General features: G+C 42.9%; 1 protein-coding gene across 3 annotated transcripts in view; it reads left to right on the top strand.

Annotated features, from left to right (window-relative positions):
- tenm1 (teneurin transmembrane protein 1) overlaps nt 1-21,586 on the top strand; it is a 1,011,052-nt gene that overhangs the window by 887,198 nt on the left and 102,268 nt on the right. For all 3 annotated transcript variants that reach the window (XM_070882702.1, XM_070882701.1, XM_070882703.1), the window contains 2 exons: nt 2,466-2,698; nt 12,751-12,905. In XM_070882702.1, the coding sequence (XP_070738803.1) occupies nt 2,466-2,698; nt 12,751-12,905 (388 nt within the window). The remainder of the gene's footprint in view (nt 1-2,465; nt 2,699-12,750; nt 12,906-21,586) is intronic.

The following is a 21,586-nucleotide window of genomic DNA, read 5'->3' on the forward strand; positions in this document are numbered from 1 at the left end:
TTGTGCCACCAGGTGCATCATCGAGCAGTGCATAGGCATCCTTAAGCAGAGGATCCGGTGCTTGGACCGTTCTGGTGGCACCTTGCAGTACTCTCCTCAACGGGTCTCCATCATCGTCGTGGTCTGCTACATGCTGCACAATCTAGCCATCATGAGGGGACAGCAGCTGGAGGTCGAGCCAGCAGTACCACCTGAGGAGGTGAAGGAGGTGGCGCAGGAAGAGGGGGAGGAGGAGGAGGATTCCCGTCACTCCAGAGCTAGGAGGCGTCGACCTATCACCACCCTGGAAGGGCCGGGTGCAGACTGGCCAGCAACCTCCTGGGTGGGTGCATCCTCACATATATAGAGGTGTCTGACACCTCCCCTGCAATCTCCCTCCATGCATTATGTACTGGCGGTTTGCCAGGTCTCCCCACGTCAGGAAACAGTATTTGTTAAGTATTGAATAACTCCATGAGGCTAAGTACGGTGAACTAATTCAGGCATGACCTTACTCCAGTTTATTTATTCTCAAAGTGAGGATTCAACATGGCTGCCAACATTATATACACGGCTTGCACGTGTCTGCTAGTGACCATTAGGACTCCGACAGTCGCGCCCTCCGGTGGCAGGTAAAACCCACTTAACATAAATAACAGTATTTTTCTTCTGTCATCCACACTGTCGATCAGTGTCTCCAGCTCCATATCAACGAACCTGTTGGCTCTCCTTGCACCTCTTACACCAGCTATCCTTCCAAAACTCCTTACTCCTCAGGGTCTTGCTGCAAACCCTGGCCTTTATAAACAAGGCGAGATTTGATTCACTCCCGATGGCGGTCGTTGAGCAGTTACAGGTCGTACGAATGCGGACGAGTAGGCCCTGCCATGTGCAGCTCTGTCTGCCTACGATATTATTTTATGCACATTACTTGCCAGTGAGTTTCGATGCTGGGAAGATATCTGTTTCGAGTTTTCGTCTGTGGACATGCATGCCTGGGCGATCGTTTATAAAGGCCAGGAAGCAGCTGGCTCATTAGAAACCCTTACCCTCATGCTGAATTTCCCAGTGGTGATAATGCTCAAATTAAGACAGCCACACACACCACTGAAAAATCCACTTTGGAAGGGTTAATTAGCGCTGGAACCCATTTGTTCATTTTTGGAGCTGAATATGGGGTGGCCCACCACGAAAAAAGTTTGGCGTAATGGTCACAAAAAGGTGAGGGGAGCACCAGCTTTCCAGCGGTACTGAATTTCAGGCCCCTTGTGTCTGAAAAGTATCTCTGGTAAGCATAATGGCAGTTGAGAAGTCATCTTGACTTGAAGAACAATGCAAATCGAAACCTATCAATGCAACAATATTAGAACGCAGCTTCCAGTTTGACACCTGCTCCTTAATGTTATTAGATTTAACCAGAAATATTGCTAGTTTTCTTTTGCCATTTTGCAACGTTTTGTTAAGGCATACAATACAAGCCTACAATAGACACGGGAAATAAAAGCCAAGATTGCTGACAATACAAAAATGGGAGGAAAAGCAATGTGTGAGGAGGACACAAAATATCTGCAAAAGGACATCGACAGGCAAAGTGAGTGGGAAAAAATTTGGCAGATGGAGTATAATGTTGGAAAGTGTGAGGTCATGCACTTTGGCAGAAAAAAATCAAAGAGCAAGTTATTATTTAAATGGAGAAAGATTGCAAAGTGCCGCAGTACAGCAGGACCTGGGGGTACTTGTGCATGAAACACAAAAGGATAGTATGCAGGTACAGCAAGTGATCAGAAAGGCCAATGGTATCTTGGCCTTTATTGCAAAGGGGATGGAGTATAAAAGCAGGGAAGTCTTGCCACAGTTATACAGAGTATTGGTGAGGCTCCACCTGGAATACTGCGTACAGTTTTGGTTTCCATATTTACGAAAGGATATACTTGCTTTGGAGGCAGTTCAGAGAAGGTTTACCAGGTTGATTCTGGGGATGAGGGGGTTGACTTATGAGGAAAAGTTGAGTAGGTTGGGTCTCTACTCATTGGAATTCAGGAGAATGAGAGGTGATTTTATCGAAACGTATAAGATTATGAGAGGGCGCGATAAGGTGGATGCAGAGAGGATGTTTCCACTAATGGGGGAGACTAGAATTAGGGGGCATGATCTTAGAATAAGGGGCCACCCATTTAAAACTGAGATGAGGAGGAATTTCTTCTCTGAGGGTTGTAAATCTGTGGAATTCGCTGCTCCAGAGAGCTGTGGAAGCTGGGACATTGAATAAATTTAAGACAGAAATAGACAGTTTCTTAAATGATAAGGGGATAAGAGATTATGGGGAGCGGGTGGGGAAGTGGAGCTGAGTCCATGATCAGATCAGCCATGATCTTATTGAATAGCGGAGCAGGCTCGAGGGGCCATATGGCCTATTCCTGCTCCTATTTTTTATGTTCTTATGTTCTAACTCTCTAACTTCTGAAATGCTTTTCTTTATGTTTCAGCCACAGTCCTGCTCACAAGTACTACCTAGCTGTGGACCCCGTTTCTGGATTGCTTTACCTGTCAGACACCAGCAGCAGGAAAGTGTACAGAGTGAAGTCCCTTATTCAAACCAAAGACCTCCTGAGGAATTCTCAGGTGGTGGCTGGAACTGGAGATCAGTGTCTCCCATTTGATCAGAATCATTGTGGAGACGGGGGCAAAGCATTTGAAGCCTCCCTCACCAGTCCCAGAGGTAAAGTACATTCTCAGTAGAACCTTGAACTTAACTCCAGCTACCTAAAATACACAAGGAATTTTTGTTCACCTCAGGAAACTTTAGCTTCGGTCAGGCATCAGGGAATCAGCTGTACCATATAATCACATCAAATATTCAAGTGCAGGTTGCGTATGAATTAATTTGCAGTACAGTGCATAATTTGTCTATATCATGTGCACTTGTTAATACAGCAGAAGCTGCCTTCAAGTAAAGAACGTATTATAACTATGGACTAGAAATCACTCTGTGATATTAGCGTACAAGGAGTTAACACATTTTGGATAAAATTCCAGTCAGCTATTATACTGAAGATGTTAACCTGTTTAAAATAAATAGATTAATGCCTGTTTAAAAAAAAAAGTTGGAACTAGAAATTGGATACAAATGCATTTTGCATTCGTGCAATTTTGGACACAGAGAGAGTGAATTGGCTTTAAAGCGCACATCAGGCAGTTCTGATCCCTTGATAGCGCTGGCAAGAGGCCCGTTTCAATTTTCATGGCAGGGCCTCTCTTGCACTGATGACGTGAGTTGCCAGCAATGCTTATAGGCAGTTTGCCGTTTGGGAGAGCAGTAAATTCAGTAGGTCAGCCGCTTGCAGCAGCACCTTAAAGAGGAGGGGAGGAAGCATCAAGAGTGAAATAAAGCAGCGGTTTTCAGCATCAAGGACATTTCTGTACCACCTGCAGCAGCAAGGAGATAGAATAGTGAAAGATTTTCAGGCTTATAACACACAAGAATATATTAAGTGTCAGATCTGCTTCCAGCCCCTAATTTGTGGGTGGGTTGGGCGACTAGTGATAGCAATACTGATTGAGATGCAAATGGCGTTAGTTGTCCTGACGCCATTTGACCGCAATTTCTAGCCCAATATATATTCAGTTCACAGTGCTGTGTGAATATTAAATCATTGCAGTTTTAAAAAAAAGAATGAATTAAACAAATATTAAAATGTATCTGCTGCCAACAACCCATAGAAAAGCCAAGGAATTATCATTGGTTATCAATAACAACAATAAGTTGCACTTTTATAGCACTTTTAATGTAATAAAACATCCCAACACGCTTTCCACATGTGTAAATGCGTCATCCAACAAAATCTGACACTGAGCCACATAAAGAGAAATTAGGACAGGACGCCAAATGCTTGTTCAAAGAGGTAGGTTTTAAGGAGTCACTTAAAGGAGGAGTGAGTAGTAGAGAAAGAGAGAGATGAAGAGAGGCAATTGCAGAGCTTCGGGCCTCGGCTGTGCAGAGATCTTAGTGGGTTATAGGGCTGGAGGAGGTTACAGAGATAGGATAGTTCATTATCCTAATGAACAAACTTTTAATAACTTTATACGACACTCCTCTGTCCACTATTGTAGCACAGGTGTTATGTCATTTACTTTAAATGGGTTGATCATAGAAACATAGAAAATAGGTGCAGGAGCAGGCCATTCAGCCCTTCTAGCCTGCACCGCCATTCAATGAGTTCATGGCTGAACATGAAACTTCAGTACCCCCTTCCTGCTTTCTCGCCATAACCCTTGATCCCCCGAGTAGTAAGGACTTCATCTAACTCCCTTTTGAATATATTTAGTGAATTGGCCTCAACTACTTTCTGTGGTAGAGAATTCCACAGGTTCACCACTCTCTGGGTGAAGAAGTTTCTCCTCATCTCGGTGCTAAATGGCTTACCCCTTATCCTCAGACTGTGACCCCTGGTTCTGGACTTCCCCAACATTGGGAACATTCTTCCTGCATCTAACCTGTCTAAACCCGTCAGAATTTTAAACGTTTCTATGAGGTCCCCTCTCATTCTTCTGAACTCCAGTGAATACAAGCCCAGTTGATCCAGTCTTTCTTGATAGGTCAGTCCCGCCATCCCGGGAATCAGTCTGGTGAATCTTCGCTGCACTCCCTCAATAGCAAGAATGTCCTTCCTCAAGTTAGGAGACCAAAACTGTGCACAATACTCTAGGTGTGGCCTCACCAAGGCCCTATACAACTGTAGCAACATCTCCCTGCCCCTGTATTCAAATCCTCTCGCTATGAAGGCCAACATGCCATTTGCTTTCTTAACCGCCTGCTGTACCTGCATGCTAACCTTCAATGACTGATGTACCATGACACCCAGGTCTCGTTGCACCTTCCCTTTTCCTAATCTGTCACCATTCAGATAATAGTCTGTCTCTCTGTTTTTACCACCAAAGTGGATAACCTCACATTTATCCACATTATACTTCATCTGCCATGCATTTGCCCACTCACCTAACCTATCCAAGTCACTCTGCAGCCTAATAGCATCCTCCTCGCAGCTCACACTGCCACCCAACTTAGTGTCATCCGCAAATTTGGAGATACTGCATTTAATCCCCTCATCTAAATCATTAATGTACAATGTAAACAGCTGGGGCCCCAGCACAGAACCTTGCGGCACCCCACTAGTCACTGCCAGCCATTCTGAAAAGTACCCGTTTACTCCTACTCTTTGCTTCCTGTCTGACAACCAGTTCTCCCTTTATTAAATAGTAGACAGAGAAATGTCAGAAAAGCATGTTAAGTATTCATCCACTCACATCTCCAATAGTTACCTCTCGACTCATACCTTTTGTCAGATTAATGTTTAAAAGCACGCTGTGCAATATTATTACCACACACATCTGAAAACCAACTAGCTTTACTTCAGTCAATGATGGTAAGATTATATGCTCACAAGCAAAGATCATTGATTCAAGGTGTTACAACCAGTGAACTTAGTTAGGGAAACGATGGCCTCAAAATTGGATTGTGCTGCACCATTTTACAGGCATGTGTAAAACAGGCATAGCAGTGTGATGTAATTTCTAGGCTAATGTTTTTTGAATTACAATTTTTGACTTAAATCTTCTTGGGTCGAAACCAAATTCACATTTGTAATGTATTTGTTTCATGGGTTCTTTGCTTAAGCATTCATAGCAACACATTCTTATTCAGAACTATTTGTTTTATTGACAAAGGTTTAACAATCACACTACACATTACCAGTACAGCAACTCAGCTCACAACAGCATGCCTCATCGTGGATGACCTAGGCCCAACTGACTGGGGTTTTACTGAGTCTTGTGAACATCACATGATTGGCTAAGCCACTCACAATGCAACAACTCTACAAACCTGTGAGCATACTCACAGGTACATACATTACAACATTAAAATATATTTTATTTCTACACCGTTGCTTCTTACAAGTCTCATCAAAATTCCATTATATAGCATGGCCAGCATGACCTAATCACACCTAGTTCACATGCAACATTACATTTCTGAGTTAGTGTACATGGCCCTAATGATATGGGGCAGCTGACTCGATCATCCTGCTATCTACGATCTAACTTGTTAAAGTATGAAAGTTTCCCCTTTCCCAGGTCTTTGGACCACATTTTATTATGTTTTCAAGGTCCAGAGAATGCAGGTGGATGATTAGACAGAGACTTGAATATTCTGTCTACATTCGTCATGTTTCTGGCGTCAGCAGTCTACATTTAACCCTTGCAACCAATGTCTCCGAGGAGTCTGTGAAATTCCTCTGTCTGCTATCAATACCTTTGTTAAAACAGTGGAGATAACAATCTCGTATGACTGCATTAATACATTCATTATTAATATTGCACAATGCAATTTCAATCCGTTAATGTCTGAAAAGAGTTAAAATTGAAATTCCATCCAATTTACTTCGGTTCATTTTGCTTAATCAGTCCTTTGAAAGCCAACACATCTGCCTGAACACCATCACTATTCAGAGTACAGTCCTGACTACTCTGATCACTGGGGATTCATTTTGCTTCAGTATCAATGCTAAGTAATCATTGGACAAAATATAATGTTATTGCTTACTGTAGCAAGGAACCTCTCCTGACATTTAAAGTAAAGTAATAAAAATGCAAAGAGGCAAGTTTCAATTAATTAACATTTGAAAATGAATAGTGCACAATATGAATTTATAATTGTTTGGATTATAAGCCAATGTGATCATAGTACTACTAATATAAAAAACATAAATGAAGATTTGTTACCATTTTCTCTGCTTGGTACTTCTGGAGACGAGGACAGTACTTTCCTGATTTCAAGTCATTTACAGGCATGAAAGGTAAAGTGGTGAGGTTTCTAGCTTTTGCATTCAAGTGCGTTCATAGTCAAGTTCCAGTATTATTTTCGTAAGGCAAGTTTAGCCGATGACTGCATAGAAATGATCAATAAGTATGAGAGAAATGCTGCTTTTTCTTTGCCAGAAGCTCAGAGCATCTTAGTTTATTGCAGGATTTTATCCAAACTATTGGATTTTGCTTTCCCAAAGTGATTGTTTAACCCCATGTGACTCTCTACAATCATGAGTGGTGCCGACTGCATTATTATACACCAACTGGCATGACCCATTAAGCTGGGGAGATTTGATGAAAGAATCATTTCCATCAAGATAAAAATCAACTGTCTTTATAATACAATACTCCGATTTCTCAATATTGCCACTCGACATGTAATGATGCTTTTGCATTCAATTTGTTTTTCAACTATTACCAATTAGACCTGCAGGCATTTCCACTCAAAAAAAAATCTAAAGTTAAGAACAAACTACTGCAGTGAAAGTCTTCAGCCGAGCTTGCTGTTATGCTGCTGCCATAATAATTCATTTTGTATTGTTATGCTGTTAGAAACTCCTTATTGAATGCTATTGCTGTCCTAATGGTCAAGATGATAGTACAAGTCAATAATTCTTTATTTTAAAAAGCACTGGTGAAGCAACATTTTATTCGGATTGATTGTACACTTCAAAAATACGTCATCTACAAGAGTGGGACACTATAGCTAAAGACATTGTAGGAGAGACACAGATGAAAGGGTGATTTTGGTGTTCATCACTTGAGGGTTGAAATCAAACTGTGCAATGTTAGCAACAAACATGTTAACAGGAATAAAATCAGAAAATGCTGGATATACTCAGCAGGTCAGGCAGCATCTGTGGAGAGAGAAACAGAGTTAACAGACTGGATTTTCGGTTTCGATGATTTCAGGGCGGTAATGGTGGCGGGGCGGTAAAGTTTACGCCCGGGAACATAAGAAATAGAAACATAGAAAATAGGTGCAGGAGTAGGCCATTTGGCCCTTCAAGTCTGCACCGCCATTCAATAAGATCATGGCTGATCATTCCCTCAGTACCCCTTTCCTGCTTTCTCTCCATACTCTTTGATCCCCTTAGCCATAAGGGCCATAGCTAACTCCCTCTTGAATATATCCAATGACCTGGCATCAACAACTCTCTGCGGCAGGGAATTTCACAGGTTAACCACTCTCTGAGTGAAGAAGTTTCTCCTCATCTCAGTCCTAAATGGCCTAGCCCTTATCCTAAGACTATGTCCCCTGGTTCTGGACTTCCCCAACATCGGGAACACTCTTCCCGCATCTAACCTGTCTAGTCCCATCAGAATCTTATACGTTTCTATGAGATCCCCTCTCATCCTTCTAAACTCCAGTGAATAAAGGCCCAGTTGATCCAGTCTTTCCTCATATGACAGTCCAGCCATCCCTGGAATCAGTCTGGTGAACCTTTGCTGCACTCCCTCAATAGCAAGAATGTCCTTCCTCAGATTAGGAGACCAAAACTGAACACAATATTCCTTAGTGAGGCCTCACTAAGGCCCTGTACAACTGCAGTAAGACCTCCCTGCTCCGATACTCAAATCCCCTCGCTATGAAGGCCAACATACCATTTGCCTTCTTCACCGCCTGCTGTACCTGCATGCCAACTTTCAATGACTGATGAACCATGACACCCAGGTCTCGTTGCACCTCCCCTTTTCATAATCTGCCGCCATTCAGATAATATTCTGCCTTCATGTTTTTGCCCCCAAAATGGATAACCTCACATTTATCCACATTATACTGCATCTGCCATGCATTTGCCCACTCACCTTACCTGTCCAAGTCACCCTGTAGCCTCTTAGTGTCCTCCTCACAGCTCACACCACCACCCAGTTTAGTGTCGTCTGCAAACTTGGAGATATTACACTCAATTCCTTCATTTAAATCGTTAATGTATATTGTAAAGAGCTGGGGTCCCAGCACTGAGCCCTGCGGCACTCCACTAGTCACTGCCTGCCATTCTGAAAAGGACCTGTTTATCCCGACTCTCTGCTTCCTGTCTGCCAACCAGTTCTTTATCCACATCAGTACATTACCCCCAATACCATGCGGTTTGATTTTGCACACCAATCTCTTGTGCGGGACCTTGTCAAAAGCCTTTTGCAAGTCCAAATACACCACATCCACTGGTTCTCCCTTGTCCACTCTGCTTGTTACATCCTCAACAAATTCCAGAAGATTCATCAAGCATGATTTCCCTTTCATAAATCCATGCTGACTTGGACCGATCCTGTCACTGCTTTCCAAATGAGCTGCTATTTCATCCTTAATGATTTATTCCAATATTTTCCCCACCACTGATGTCAGGCTAACAGCTCTATAATTACCTGTTTTCTCTCTCCCTCCTTTTTTAAAAAGTGGTGTTACATTAGCTACCCTCCAGTCCATAGGAACTGATCAGGAGTCGATAGACTATTGGAAAATGATCACCAATGCATCTACTATTTCTAGGGCCACTTCCTTAAGTACTCTGGGATGCAGACTATCAGGCCCCAGGGATTTATCGGCCTTCAATCCCATCAATTTCCTGAACACAATTTCCCGCCTAATAAGGATACCCTTCAGTTCCTCTTTCTCACTCGACCCACTGTCCCCTAGTACATTCGGAAGGTTATTTGTGTCTTCCTTCATGAAGACAAAACCCAAGTATTTGTTCAATTGATCTGCCATTTCTTTGTTCCCCATTATAAATTCACCTGAATCCGACTGCAAGGGACCTATGTTCGTCTTCACTAATCTTTTTCTCTTCACATATTTATCGAAGCTTTTGCAGTCAGTTTTTATGTTCCCTGCAAGCTTCCTCTTGTACTCTATTTTCCCCCTCTCTTAATTAAACCCTTAGTCCTCCTCTGTTGAATTCTAAATTTCTCCCAGTCCTCAGGTTTGTTGCTTTTTCTAGCCAATTTATATGCCTCTTCCTTGGTTTTAACACTATCCTTAATTTCCCTTGTTAGCCACGGTTGAGCCATCTTTCCCGTTTTATTTTTACTCCAGACAGGGATGTGCCATTGCTGAAGTTCATCCATGTGACCTTTAAATGTTTGCCATTGCTTATCCACCGTCAACCCTTTAAGTATCCTTTGCCAGTCTATTCTAGCCAATTCACCCCTCATACTGTCGAAGTTACATTTTGTTAAGTTTAGGACCCTAGTAGGAGCAGGAGTAGACCATTTGGCCCCTCGATCCACCTCCACCATTCAATAAGATGTATACCTCCCAAGCTAAAGAGCCATCCTGGGAGCGCTCCGAGAGACACCTGGGGAGAAAAGGAAACCTGAACAATACCACACAAAAATATTCCCAATACATAGCCCATGCCACCACAACATAAATCTTTAAAAAAAATGTAAAGAAAAAACAATCACACTTACCTTAGGATAGCATTACTTATCTTTCTGCTGTCGGTATAGGTTGGACTGCCCATTTCTCCAGGCGGTCACTGTGGGTTGCGCTGCAGGGCATATGGTATGGGCTGAGCGGCAGTCAAAAAGCGCACTCGTGTCGCAACCAGGGGCATTGCACACCGGCACAGCTGTTCCGGGCGGTGCTGCTCCGTGCCACCACTAAACCGACCCCAAAAATCCCCACTGACCGCTCCGCCCAGAAGACCTCACCGCCGCCTTTGCCGCCACTCCGGAGTGAAAAACGGAGCGCAAAAGACTGGAAAATCCACCCTAACATTCCAGGTCGATGACCTTTCATCAGAACTGAATGCTGCCTGACATGATGAGTGTTTCCAGCATTTTCTCTTTATATTTCAGATTTCCAGCATCCGCAGTACTTTGGTTTTGTTATCATGTTGACAGACTGGTTTGAAATGACTTTATCTGCTATTTTAACAAATGGAATTAATAGTTTGATTAAAATAGTATGCTAAAATTCATACAAACATATTCTTTACTCGGATCACATAATATGATTTCAATCCAATAAAGGGACATAGTAGTGTCTGGTGATCCCTAATGCATAATGCTGAACCTTGCCACTGGACCAAGACCTAGCTCTGTCAAGCCCGTGAGGTGGCTAGTGTGCAACGGCCACCATACGTTAAAAAAAAATCCATGCACAGGCATCTTCCACCCTTCAAGATGTAGTTCGTGATGCAGAATATTAGGTCCTTCATTGAAACACCTGTGAACTCATCCCTTTTCGGCGTGGAAGCATGTTATCCTCGTTTCGAGGAACTGCCTATGATGATGAATGCTGAGCTTTAATAGAATATGATGAAAATAGAAATACATGTATTATGAACATATATAAATGTTTTTTGTATTGATGGAAAGAAATAACTTGCATTTACATAGTGCTTTTCACAACCTTGAGACTTCCCAAAGCACTTTACAGCCAATGTCGTACTACTGAAATGTAAAGTAGGACGTGTGACAGCCAATTTCCACACAGCAAGGTTTCGCAAACAGCAATGAGATAATGACCAGATAGTCTTTTTTAGTGATGTTGGTTGTGGGATAAATATTGGCCAGAACACCAAAATAGAGTTATGGCATTGTTTACATCCACCTGAGAGGGCAGGTAGGGCCTCAGTTTAACATCTCATCTGAAAGACGGCACCCTCAGTACTGCACTAAAGTGTCAGCCTAGATATGTGCTCAAGTCTCTGGAGTGGGACGTGAACCCACAACTTCTTGACTCACAAGTGAGAGTGATTCCACTGAGCCATGTTTGGCAAAATTTGACACACAGGCTGCTCTGAAGAAAATAAAAAATGCTTATCATACATTGGGTCTGGATGTAATGCATGCAATCTCCAAATGTTTAAGACTTAGTGTTGCCAATTATTCTTGACATTGCATATGAGAACTAGTGCTGTGGGAACAGGAAGTTAGCTATCGAATACATTCTTATTTTCATCGAAACACTGTTTTAAAATTTCAGCTCACTGTTCGAACAAAATAATCACAAAATTCCAAAATAGATCAAAATGGAGGAAAACTGTCTTGCATGATGTCAAATTCACAACATCTAGAAAAGTACCATTTATGTTAGTAACAAAATAATGAAAGCACAGATATCAAAAATGTAAGCAAAAATTCATAATGTAGCAGGAAATGACTATGAATGAGCACAGTTGTCAAAGTGTTGAAAATGTGGCTTAGTTACCTATATTTGTATTTGCCTGTAATTAGAAATAATTCATGTTTATCCAAAACACACTTGTAGGATTGAACTGTGTGGATAATTAAATCTAATTACAGTTTGGAAATTGCCATGGTCTCCAGTGCAATGTTTTTTGGTACATATAGTAAGTTGGATAGCATAATTAATTGAGCTGCAGCAATCATACTAATTCTTCATTTTACTGCTGCATTGGTTTACGCTAGCTCTAACCCATGCTTACCTGCCCTGGGAGTGTTTGACGGATGGTGTGGAGGAAGCTTTACTTTCTGTCAACCTTGGTTCAGAGGTAACACTTTAACCTGAGTCCAAACCCCATTCCAAAGACTTGTCTACATAATGTAGGCTGACATTTCACTGCAGTACTGAGGGAGTGCTGTACTGTTGAAGGTGCACTGCTGGCCCTGCCTTCCCTCTTGAGCAAATGCAAAAGGGCAGGGGAATTCTCTTGATGTGCGAGCAACATTTATTCCTCCACTAATACCACAAAAAACAGATTTTCTGGTGACTTATCTCATTGCTGTTTATGGGATTTTGCTGTCTGCAAATGGGCTACCACATTTCCTACAGTACAACAGTGATTGCAATGTAAAAGTACTTCATTAGCTTTGAAGAGTTTTGGGATGTCCTGAGGTCTTGAAAGACATTATATAAATGCAAGTTATTTCTTTCTTTACATATTGCCAACTTTTTTCATTGACTTTTATTTTCCTTGCATTGCTGTTTCTAAATAGGGATAGCTGTAGATAAGTATGGATTCATCTTCTTTGTGGATGGAACCACCATTCGAAAGGTTGACCAGGGTGGTATAATCACAACGATAATCGGTTCCAATGGCCTGACGTCAACACAACCTCTAAGCTGCGACTCGGTAATGGATATTTCTCAGGTAAATGTGCAAAGCTGCAGATCAGATTCTGAAACATTATACAAAGTAGAAGCAAGTTATTAGGCCCAGAATTGTCACTGTCCAAGCATCATGTGTCCCAATCGGGAGACCCGATGCCAGCCCGAAATTGGGCCTCGGGCTTCATTACAGTTTTTTGTGTGAGCTGCCGGTGCCTGTGTGTCTCCACAGGTAACTCGTGCATTTACAGAAGAATACCGAGCTGCTTGCCTCACTGGGGGCAGCCCAAAGGTAAGTCCCGGAAGGAGGGTTGGAGCAGGCGATGGGAGGGGACAGGATGGGGATGATTACGTGAATGTGCAGTCGGGGAGCACTGCTGCTCCTCCTGGCTCCACAGGAGGGTTTTCAATCAATATTTTCTCAAGCTCAGCAGCTGCTGAAGAATCCCAATGCCTGCCCTTCTCATCACTGCACAATTTCTGTATGTGAATGTTAAACAGGCTTTAGGCCCCTCGTTTACATATTTAAAGAACCTAACGCCTGTTGTAAGCGGCCACCAGGGAAGCCTGATAAATGGCCGCACCCAATTTCGAGTCCTACATTTTTCAAGCGTCCTTGGGGCGCAGAATGGAAGCCTCCAAAATTGGTCTGTTAAATGAACGCAACAAGTTCCAATCTCTACCCCAAAAACTTAGGCCATGATTTCACTTACCGGGTTGGGAACGAGGTAGACGAGTTCTGTAGCGAGGTCTCGGCCCGCTGTCGGCTCCATGCCACTTTCTACAAGTGCTTTTACCTTGATTGGAAACATAGAAACATAGAAAATAGGTGCAGGAGTAGGCCATTCGGCCCTTCGAGCCTGCACCGCCATTCAATAAGATCATGGCTGATCATTCCCTCAGTACCCCTTTCCTGCTTTCTCACCATACCCCTTGATCCCTTTAGCCGTAAGGACCATATCTAACACCCTCTTGAATATATCCAATGAACTGGCATCAACAACTCTCTGCGGCAGGGAATTCCATAGGTTAACAACTCTCTGAGTGAAGAAGTTTCTCCTCATCTCAGTCCTAAGATTATGTCCCCTGGTGCTAGACTTCCCCAATATCGGGAACATTATTCCTGCATCTAACCTGTCCAGTCCCGTCAGAATTTTATATGTTTTTATGAGATCCCCTCTCATCCTTCTAAACTCCAGTGAATAAAGGCCCAGTTGATCCAGTCTCTCCTCATGTGACAGTCCATCCATCCCTGGAATCAGTCTGGTGACCCTTCGCTGCACTCCCTCAATAGCAAGAACGTCCTTCCTCAGATTAGGAGACCAAAACTGAACACAATATTCCAGGTGAGGCCTCACTAAGGCCCTGTACAACTGCAGTAAGACCTCTCTGCTCCTGTATTCAAATCCCCTAGCTGTGAAGACCAACATACCATTTGCCTTCTTCACCGCCTGCTGTACCTGCGTGCCCACTTTCAGTGACTGATGAACCATGACACCCAGGTCTCATTGCACATCCCCTTTTCCTAATCTGCCGCCATTCAGATAATATTCTGCCTTTGTGTTTTTGCCCCCAAAGTGGATAACCTCACATTTATCCACATTATACTGTATCTGCCATGTAATTTCCCACTCGCCTAACCTGTCCAAGTCACCTTGCAGCCTCTTAGTGTCCTCCTCACAGCTCACACCGCCACCCAGTTTAGTGTCATCAGCAAACTTGGAGATATTACACTCAATTCCATCATCTAAATCATTAATATATATTGTAAAGAGCTGGGGTCCCAGCACTGAGCCCTGAGGCACTCCACTAGTCACTGCCTGCCATTTTGTAAAGGACCCGTTTATCCCGACTCTCTGCTTCATATCTGCCAACCAGTTCTCTAGCCATGTCAGTACATTACCCCCAATACCATGTGCTTTGGGCTTGTTAAGCCCGTCCTGCGAGGTTCCCGGCCAATTAAAAGGAAGCAGATCTGATGATGTCATTTGATGACATGGCATCAGCCGGTTTCCTTAAAGGGACCATGGCCACATTGATTTTGGCAGTTGTGCTGCCAGTGTTGTACAGCAGTGAGGTGCTGAAAACACTGACAAGCATTGCACAAAGGTGCACGGCTGCATCCAGGCTCTCCCATCACTCCCTCCAGATGCTTATGGAAGAAGTCACAGCACACAGAGAATTTCTCTCCCCTTCCAATGGGTGGAAGAGACCGACCCAGGACACCAACGCAGCCTGGTTAAACATTGCACAGGAGGGCACAAGCAGGGATGTTGTCAGGAGGACCAGTCTGCAGTGGCACAAACTTTTCAATTATCTCAATAGATCACAAAATGTTACTACAAAGCCACACTCAACCTCATCCTCCTGTGCCACTCATCACATCTCCATCACTCTGCTTTCTCTACCCTACTCCTGCACATCCTTACTCACACCAACTTACCTTGCATCTCCACCTGTCCCCCTCTCTCTATCTACATTATCACTTCTCCATCTCATTAGCCACCCCTCACATTCACCCTCATCCTAGTCGAATCATGCCAACTAACAACACACAAGGATCAGCATTTGGATGTTATTACCAATGTTCATGCAAAGTTTCTGTTAATGTTTTGTCAAACATTTAAAGCTTTATTTTTAGCGCTTTGCCTTCTTGGTCAGATTTGTGTGCACCTTTGCAAGTGGCTTAGTGAGTTCCAGTGAATGGTGAGACAGAATAGTACCCCCCTGCAATGGTGATGAGTGTGAAAGGAATAGCTTGGGCATTGCAGGAATGTTTTCTGGTGCTGGTGTGGGGTGGTGCCAACCCGGCGCATCATGTGATAGCCAGGGTGTACAGCATCAAGTGAAGTAAATCTGGCCATGGTGAGGCCATCCTTGGCCTCCCGGGCAGTAATGTGGTCAGGTGCTGATGCCCTGTATCCTGTGCAGCATCAGTTGATTGCGGAGAAGGTTGGTGTTGGTGCTGGTGATGCTGGTGTTTGGACTGATCGTGGTGGGATTCTGAGGACCACGGTGAGAATTTTTTCAAGGGTACCGATGCTGATGGAATAGATGGCAGGTGAGGTTGAGATGACAGAAGCGATCTGTCAATGGTGAGAGAGGTTGTTCCAAAGAGATTTCATTGGATAGAGAGTTTACTCCAAACACTTCCAACCTGCATAAAGCTTAATTGTGGCTTTCAAATCCTGAAGGCTCCAGCTTCTGAGATTGGAAAGTGAACAGCTGTGAAATGATAGCTTTCATACCACATTTGCAGCTGTCAACTATTCAGAAGAATGGATACTGATGGAGCACCCGACTTACTTACCTAACTTGATCCCCGAGCGCCGTGAACCGCGTCCAAAATGATTTGTAATTGGCTTTTAACAACCTCTTAATAATTTAAATTGCTTCCCCCGCCGCTTGGTGTCGGGTCTGTTAACCATTGACAGACCCGACACATGGGAGACTAGCATGGAGGAGGGTTGACAGTGGGCTCCCGACCCGCTGTCAATCATTTCTATGTTGACAACTGACCCGCCTCCGATCCTGCCCTCTCAGCGCCAGTAAAATTCCAGCCTTAGTTTTTCTGGTGTGTCTAAACATTAAGTAGATATGAAAACTGAATTAAAACCCATAGGATGGAGAGTAATTGGGACCTATAGAAGGAAATTACATCAAAAGTGGAAGAACGCCAGAAAGGTTAATGACACTTGTGCCATATTTTTCTTTCCCCAGTTAACTTCAGTGGCACAACCAAAGGGATGTTCTCATTAAGGCTGCCAGCCCAGGACCTTTAACTGGTACTTAAAGGCTCTTCACTGGCATACTCCTAGACTTTAATTTTTTATGAGTCTGCCATTGGTAAAAGGGAATCAGACTTGGCATCATAACACCGGGAGCCAGCTCAATGATGCTGGTCTCACAGAATCTGAATTAAAACACTGCCACTATAAAAGCAGCATTAAATTCCCCAAAGTATTAATAGTTTGAACAATACCATCTCTGACACTCCAAATGAGCCATTTGTTTGCATTTTTGAGTAAAAGACGAACAATAAAGCTGCATTCAATGTGTTAATTGAAAATTGATGAATTTATTACACACATGACTGCAACTCGATCCTTAAACTCCACCAAGATTTGAACCTACAACACTGAGGTGTGAGGTGAAATCCTTACTGCTGTGTACAGACGGAAATGTTAATGAGAACATGGTGAGGTGCAGAAAGAGAGCCCACGCAGACTAATGTACAGCTGCATAAATAAATCATACAAGAACAGGTATCCTCAGGGCATAGTCAAAGAAAAAGTTGCAGTCTTTCATATTTAGGCTTTTCAATGTTTTTTTATAATGTGTTTATTTTAGTTATGTTTTTGGTTGCATGCAATCCAGGTTTTTTTCTTCCATTGAAGCAAGTAAAATTGTGTGCAAAGATTGTAGAGCATAATTGTTTTTTCTCCAATTGAGAAGTCCCAGTGTTATTAAAAGGAATGTGTGCTTTATCTGTGTTGAGGGAAGTAAATTAACATTTTTATTTGTAAGGAATCTGTTATCACAAATTTAATACACAAACCTGGGTACACCAGGGAAATATGTCGCTATGGGAGGCATTTTAATTTTGGGCGGTGGTGTACAAAGATGTCAAATTATTTGGCACAGGCACAATGGGCCGAATGGCCTCTTTCTCTGCCGTATAATTCTATGATTGTGCATACAACGCACCCAATTTTACTTTCTCTGCAGTAACTTGAAGGGAAAATTGTGTGGGAATTATAATGAGCACCAATCCGATATCGGTCATTTTACACCATCACCAATGGTTAAAATGACTCTTTATGAGTTATTCTTTTCCCTTTCTTTTTATTTTTATTATTCTACATTTGAAGTGTAACAAAATTGTAAGAGTATTTCCATGAAACAGATTTAAAGTTTTACTACTCCTATCTCTCAGAGCAAATCTTCAACCTGATCTCCTCAGGGCAACATTTTTCCCTTTATTATTTGCACCAAATTTCTCTGCTCCTTGCTGGGGTATAATTCCACAGGGCACCAGGCATTCACCAGCCAAGCCCAAACCTTTCTTCATCCAACATACACATGGACTATCCAAAATACACTATCCAGAGCAATCAAATGCAGCAAATCTTGGCTGATTTATCCCTTCCCTCAGCCTGAGCACTAAATCCAGGAACAGTGCTCCTATCAGCGAGTTGTTGTTAACTGGAGTGCATTGCCTGAAAGGGTAGTGAAAGCAGATTCAATAGTAACTTTCAAATGGGAATGGGATAAATACTTAAAAAGGAAAAATTTGCAGAGCTTTGGGGAAAGAGCAGGAGAGTGGGACTAACTGGCGTAAGTAGGATGGGCTGAATGGCCTCCTTTGTGCTGTCTGATTCTATCACGGCCTGGCTGAAAGCAGCTAACTCAGATTGATTTAGAGCTAACCTGGGATATTACTGGCCTGTAGTGCTCTTATAAGTTAATTCAACTGGAGCATACTTTCACCATCCCAATGATTAAATGTAACTTTCCATGTGCCAAGAATATGCTGAAATCTATCATCTTTGTGCGATGTAAACATTGCTACTGGCTTTCGAAGTGCAGCCAAGAAATGGAGAAGCACTAAGTGAATTCACTTACATTAAAGTGACTTGAATTACAAACATTTTTTGGCAGGCTACCAAGTGCAATGAATAGATAACCTGACTAATCACCAGAGAAAACAATGAATAGCGACGAGAGAGGCAGGTGCCATGTTGGATATGAAATAGCATTGATTTTTCAAACACTTGCATTGATTTGTAGTAATTCTACTGTTTTAGATCCAAAAAAGCTTTTTGATGACTGAGGATAATTGTCTTCAAAATGTTCAAAGACACCTTAATTAGCAAAGTATGTATAGCATTGTCCCAAGATCAGTCCTTTGTCTGTGTTTAGTTAGTTAATCTCAGCCAGAGCAAGGGTGGGGCACTACAATTAACCTCAGTACCCTCTGGACTAGGGAGAAGAAAAATCAGCCAGAGTTCCCACTCCTGATCATCATCCAGTGACTCCTGCAGGAAAGTGTGCACATGTAGTCTGAGGCCAGACAGTGATGTCTCCCCTCATTTATCCTACAATTAGTGTCTAGGTTCAAGCATGAAGAATGGTCACAGGGACAAAGTACTGAATACTCCTGATACCCATGGAACCATTGCCCAGCATGAGTCACTGGTTCAGAAGAGAGGAGAAAAACTATAGTAGTTCTTTCAAAGACCAGCAGAGTATTACACTGCGTCCACGGAGTGTGTGGGGGACCTGACCCATCCACCTCCATGGCACGAACCTGGTATTGCAGTACTTCCAGGAACGATGCAGTGGCTCTAGGCCTTTTGGCTAAGAGCATTGGCGCAGAGTGATCCTTGAATGGGCCCAGGGTGACCTCTGGCGTTTGTGATTTGACAAAGAATTGGAACGATTGGCTACGAATTTCAAAAAAAAAAAAAAAAACTTTGATGTGAAGGCAGAATATCTGAAACTAGTTGGGGATAATTTTGACTTTGTTCAAAAGTGTACAACATGCGATATCAGATCAGCCACCCATTAAACACTTCTGCTGATTTTCATTTCCAGCGAAGTCAATAGAAATACACATCAGGAGAGGTGTTTAATGGGTGCCCGAGCCAATGTCATACATTTTACTTTATTGTCTATAAAGTCAATCCATTGACTTAGAAACATAGAAACATAGAAAATAGGTGGAGGAGTAGGCCATTCGGCCCTTCGAGCCTGCACCGCCATTCAATGAGTTCATGGCTTGAACATGCAACTTCAGTACCCCATTCCTGCTTTCTCGCCATACCCCTTGATCCCCCTAGTAGTAAGGACTACATCTAACTCCTTTTTGAATATATTTAGTGAATTGGCCTCAACAACTTTCTGTGGTAGAGAATTCCACAGGTTCACCACTCTCTGGGTGAAGAAGTTTCTCCTCATCTCGGTCCTAAATGGCTTCCCCCTTATCCTTAGACTGTGACCCCTGGTTCTGGACTTCCCCAACATTGGGATCATTCTTCCTGCATCTAACCTGTCTAAACCCATCAGAATTTTAAACATTTCTATGAGATCCCCTCTCATTCTTCTGAACTCCAGTGAATACAAGCCCAGTTGATCCAGTCTTTCTTGATATGTCAGTCCCGCCATCCCGGGAACCAGTCTGGTGAACCTTCGCTGCGCTTTATGCAGTTAATGTCTTTCCACTAGTTCTTTTCTCTAAAAAAAAATTACATGCTTAGCCTGTTCCTAACCAGGGAACAATTACATTGAATACCATGAGCTACAACGAATTTATTTTGCTGATTTCTATTTATTTAATTATAATGTTTACTTCTTCCCCCACCTTAGAATTGAAAAATACAACAGGGTAGATTTTGAAATAAAAACAGATAATGCTGGCGATCTCAGCGGGTCAGGCAGCTTCTGTGGAGAGAAAAACAGAGTTAATGTTTCGGGTCGATGACCCTTCGTCAGAACTGGCGAATGTTCGAAATTAACAAATTCTTAAGGAGCACTGAAAGGGGGAGGGGAGGAAAGAACAAAAGGGAAGGATGTGATAGGGTGGAAGACAGGAGAGATTTGAGCGACAAAAGGGATGATGAGCTGACTTGAGTGGTAATGGCAGAAGTTAGAAAAAGATGAGTCTAGATCGCGTGTAAATGGTGGAATAATTACCAGCTGCCATGGAAAACAGAGAGCGAGAGAAAATACATAAGAGCAGGGTAGATTTTGACTTTGTGCGATTGTGTCAAATGGCTGATAGGGAATCAGCATCCCGTTTTACATCTCTGAAAATAAAAATCGAGAGTGTTGTAAAACGGGATGGTAATTTGATATCGCCCATATGGTACTATCGCTCAAAGTCAAAGGGGGAGAAATTCGGGAGCAACCCATTTGGGGCGCTAACTTTTAAAAATAGATAAACTTCGCGCCGCGTGCTAATCTTTTTATATGTTTTTAAAATTCGGGGGTAGCACTTCAGGAAGGAAGTGGAGCACTAAATCAAGCACTAAATCCTTCCTGGAGTGCAAGAGGCATCTGGCGGGGCAGCAAGTTCAGCAGTGCTGCTACGTTGAAAGGCTCCTTCCCTCCCTTAGAGGGGAGGGCCAAGGCTGCAGCCGCTGCAAAATAAAAACTTACTATCTTCCCGAAGGCAGCTGCGATCCAGCCTGATCAGCCCAATGCACTGCAGCCGAGTGCCGGGCTAATCGATCGCGGGCAAAGAAGAGCAGCAACAAACCTGAAAGTGAACAGTTACATGTTTTTTGAACTTACCTCGCCTTTAATCATCACCCCCGAAGCGTCTGGTCTCCTAATGTGTTTTCGGCCGGCAATGCTGCAGGGGCGGAACCCAAGTTCGGGTTTGGCGTGCTACCGGGGCGATGCGCATGGGGATGACGTCACGATCTCCGGGCGAAGGAGGCCATGTGCTTTTCTTGGAGCAATATTGCAGTATTAACAATATTTAATCGGCATGCTTGAGCTATTCCTGTCGTGGCCACAAGCTCTTTTGGATTAAGACAATAATGTAATATTGTACACCTGGGGTCAAACTTTATATGAAAGCACCCTATGACTTGCTGTATGTATATATTTTATCTCCATACAATTTTTAATTTATTTTACAAGAGCCTGGTTTTGTCACAACCTGATGTTATTGCAGTTGGGTTTGAGGAAAGAAAATGACAAGAGGGGTTTGAAATT

Source organism: Pristiophorus japonicus, chromosome 6 (genome assembly GCF_044704955.1).
Source record: "Pristiophorus japonicus isolate sPriJap1 chromosome 6, sPriJap1.hap1, whole genome shotgun sequence".
Lineage (NCBI taxonomy): Eukaryota > Metazoa > Chordata > Chondrichthyes > Pristiophoridae > Pristiophorus > Pristiophorus japonicus.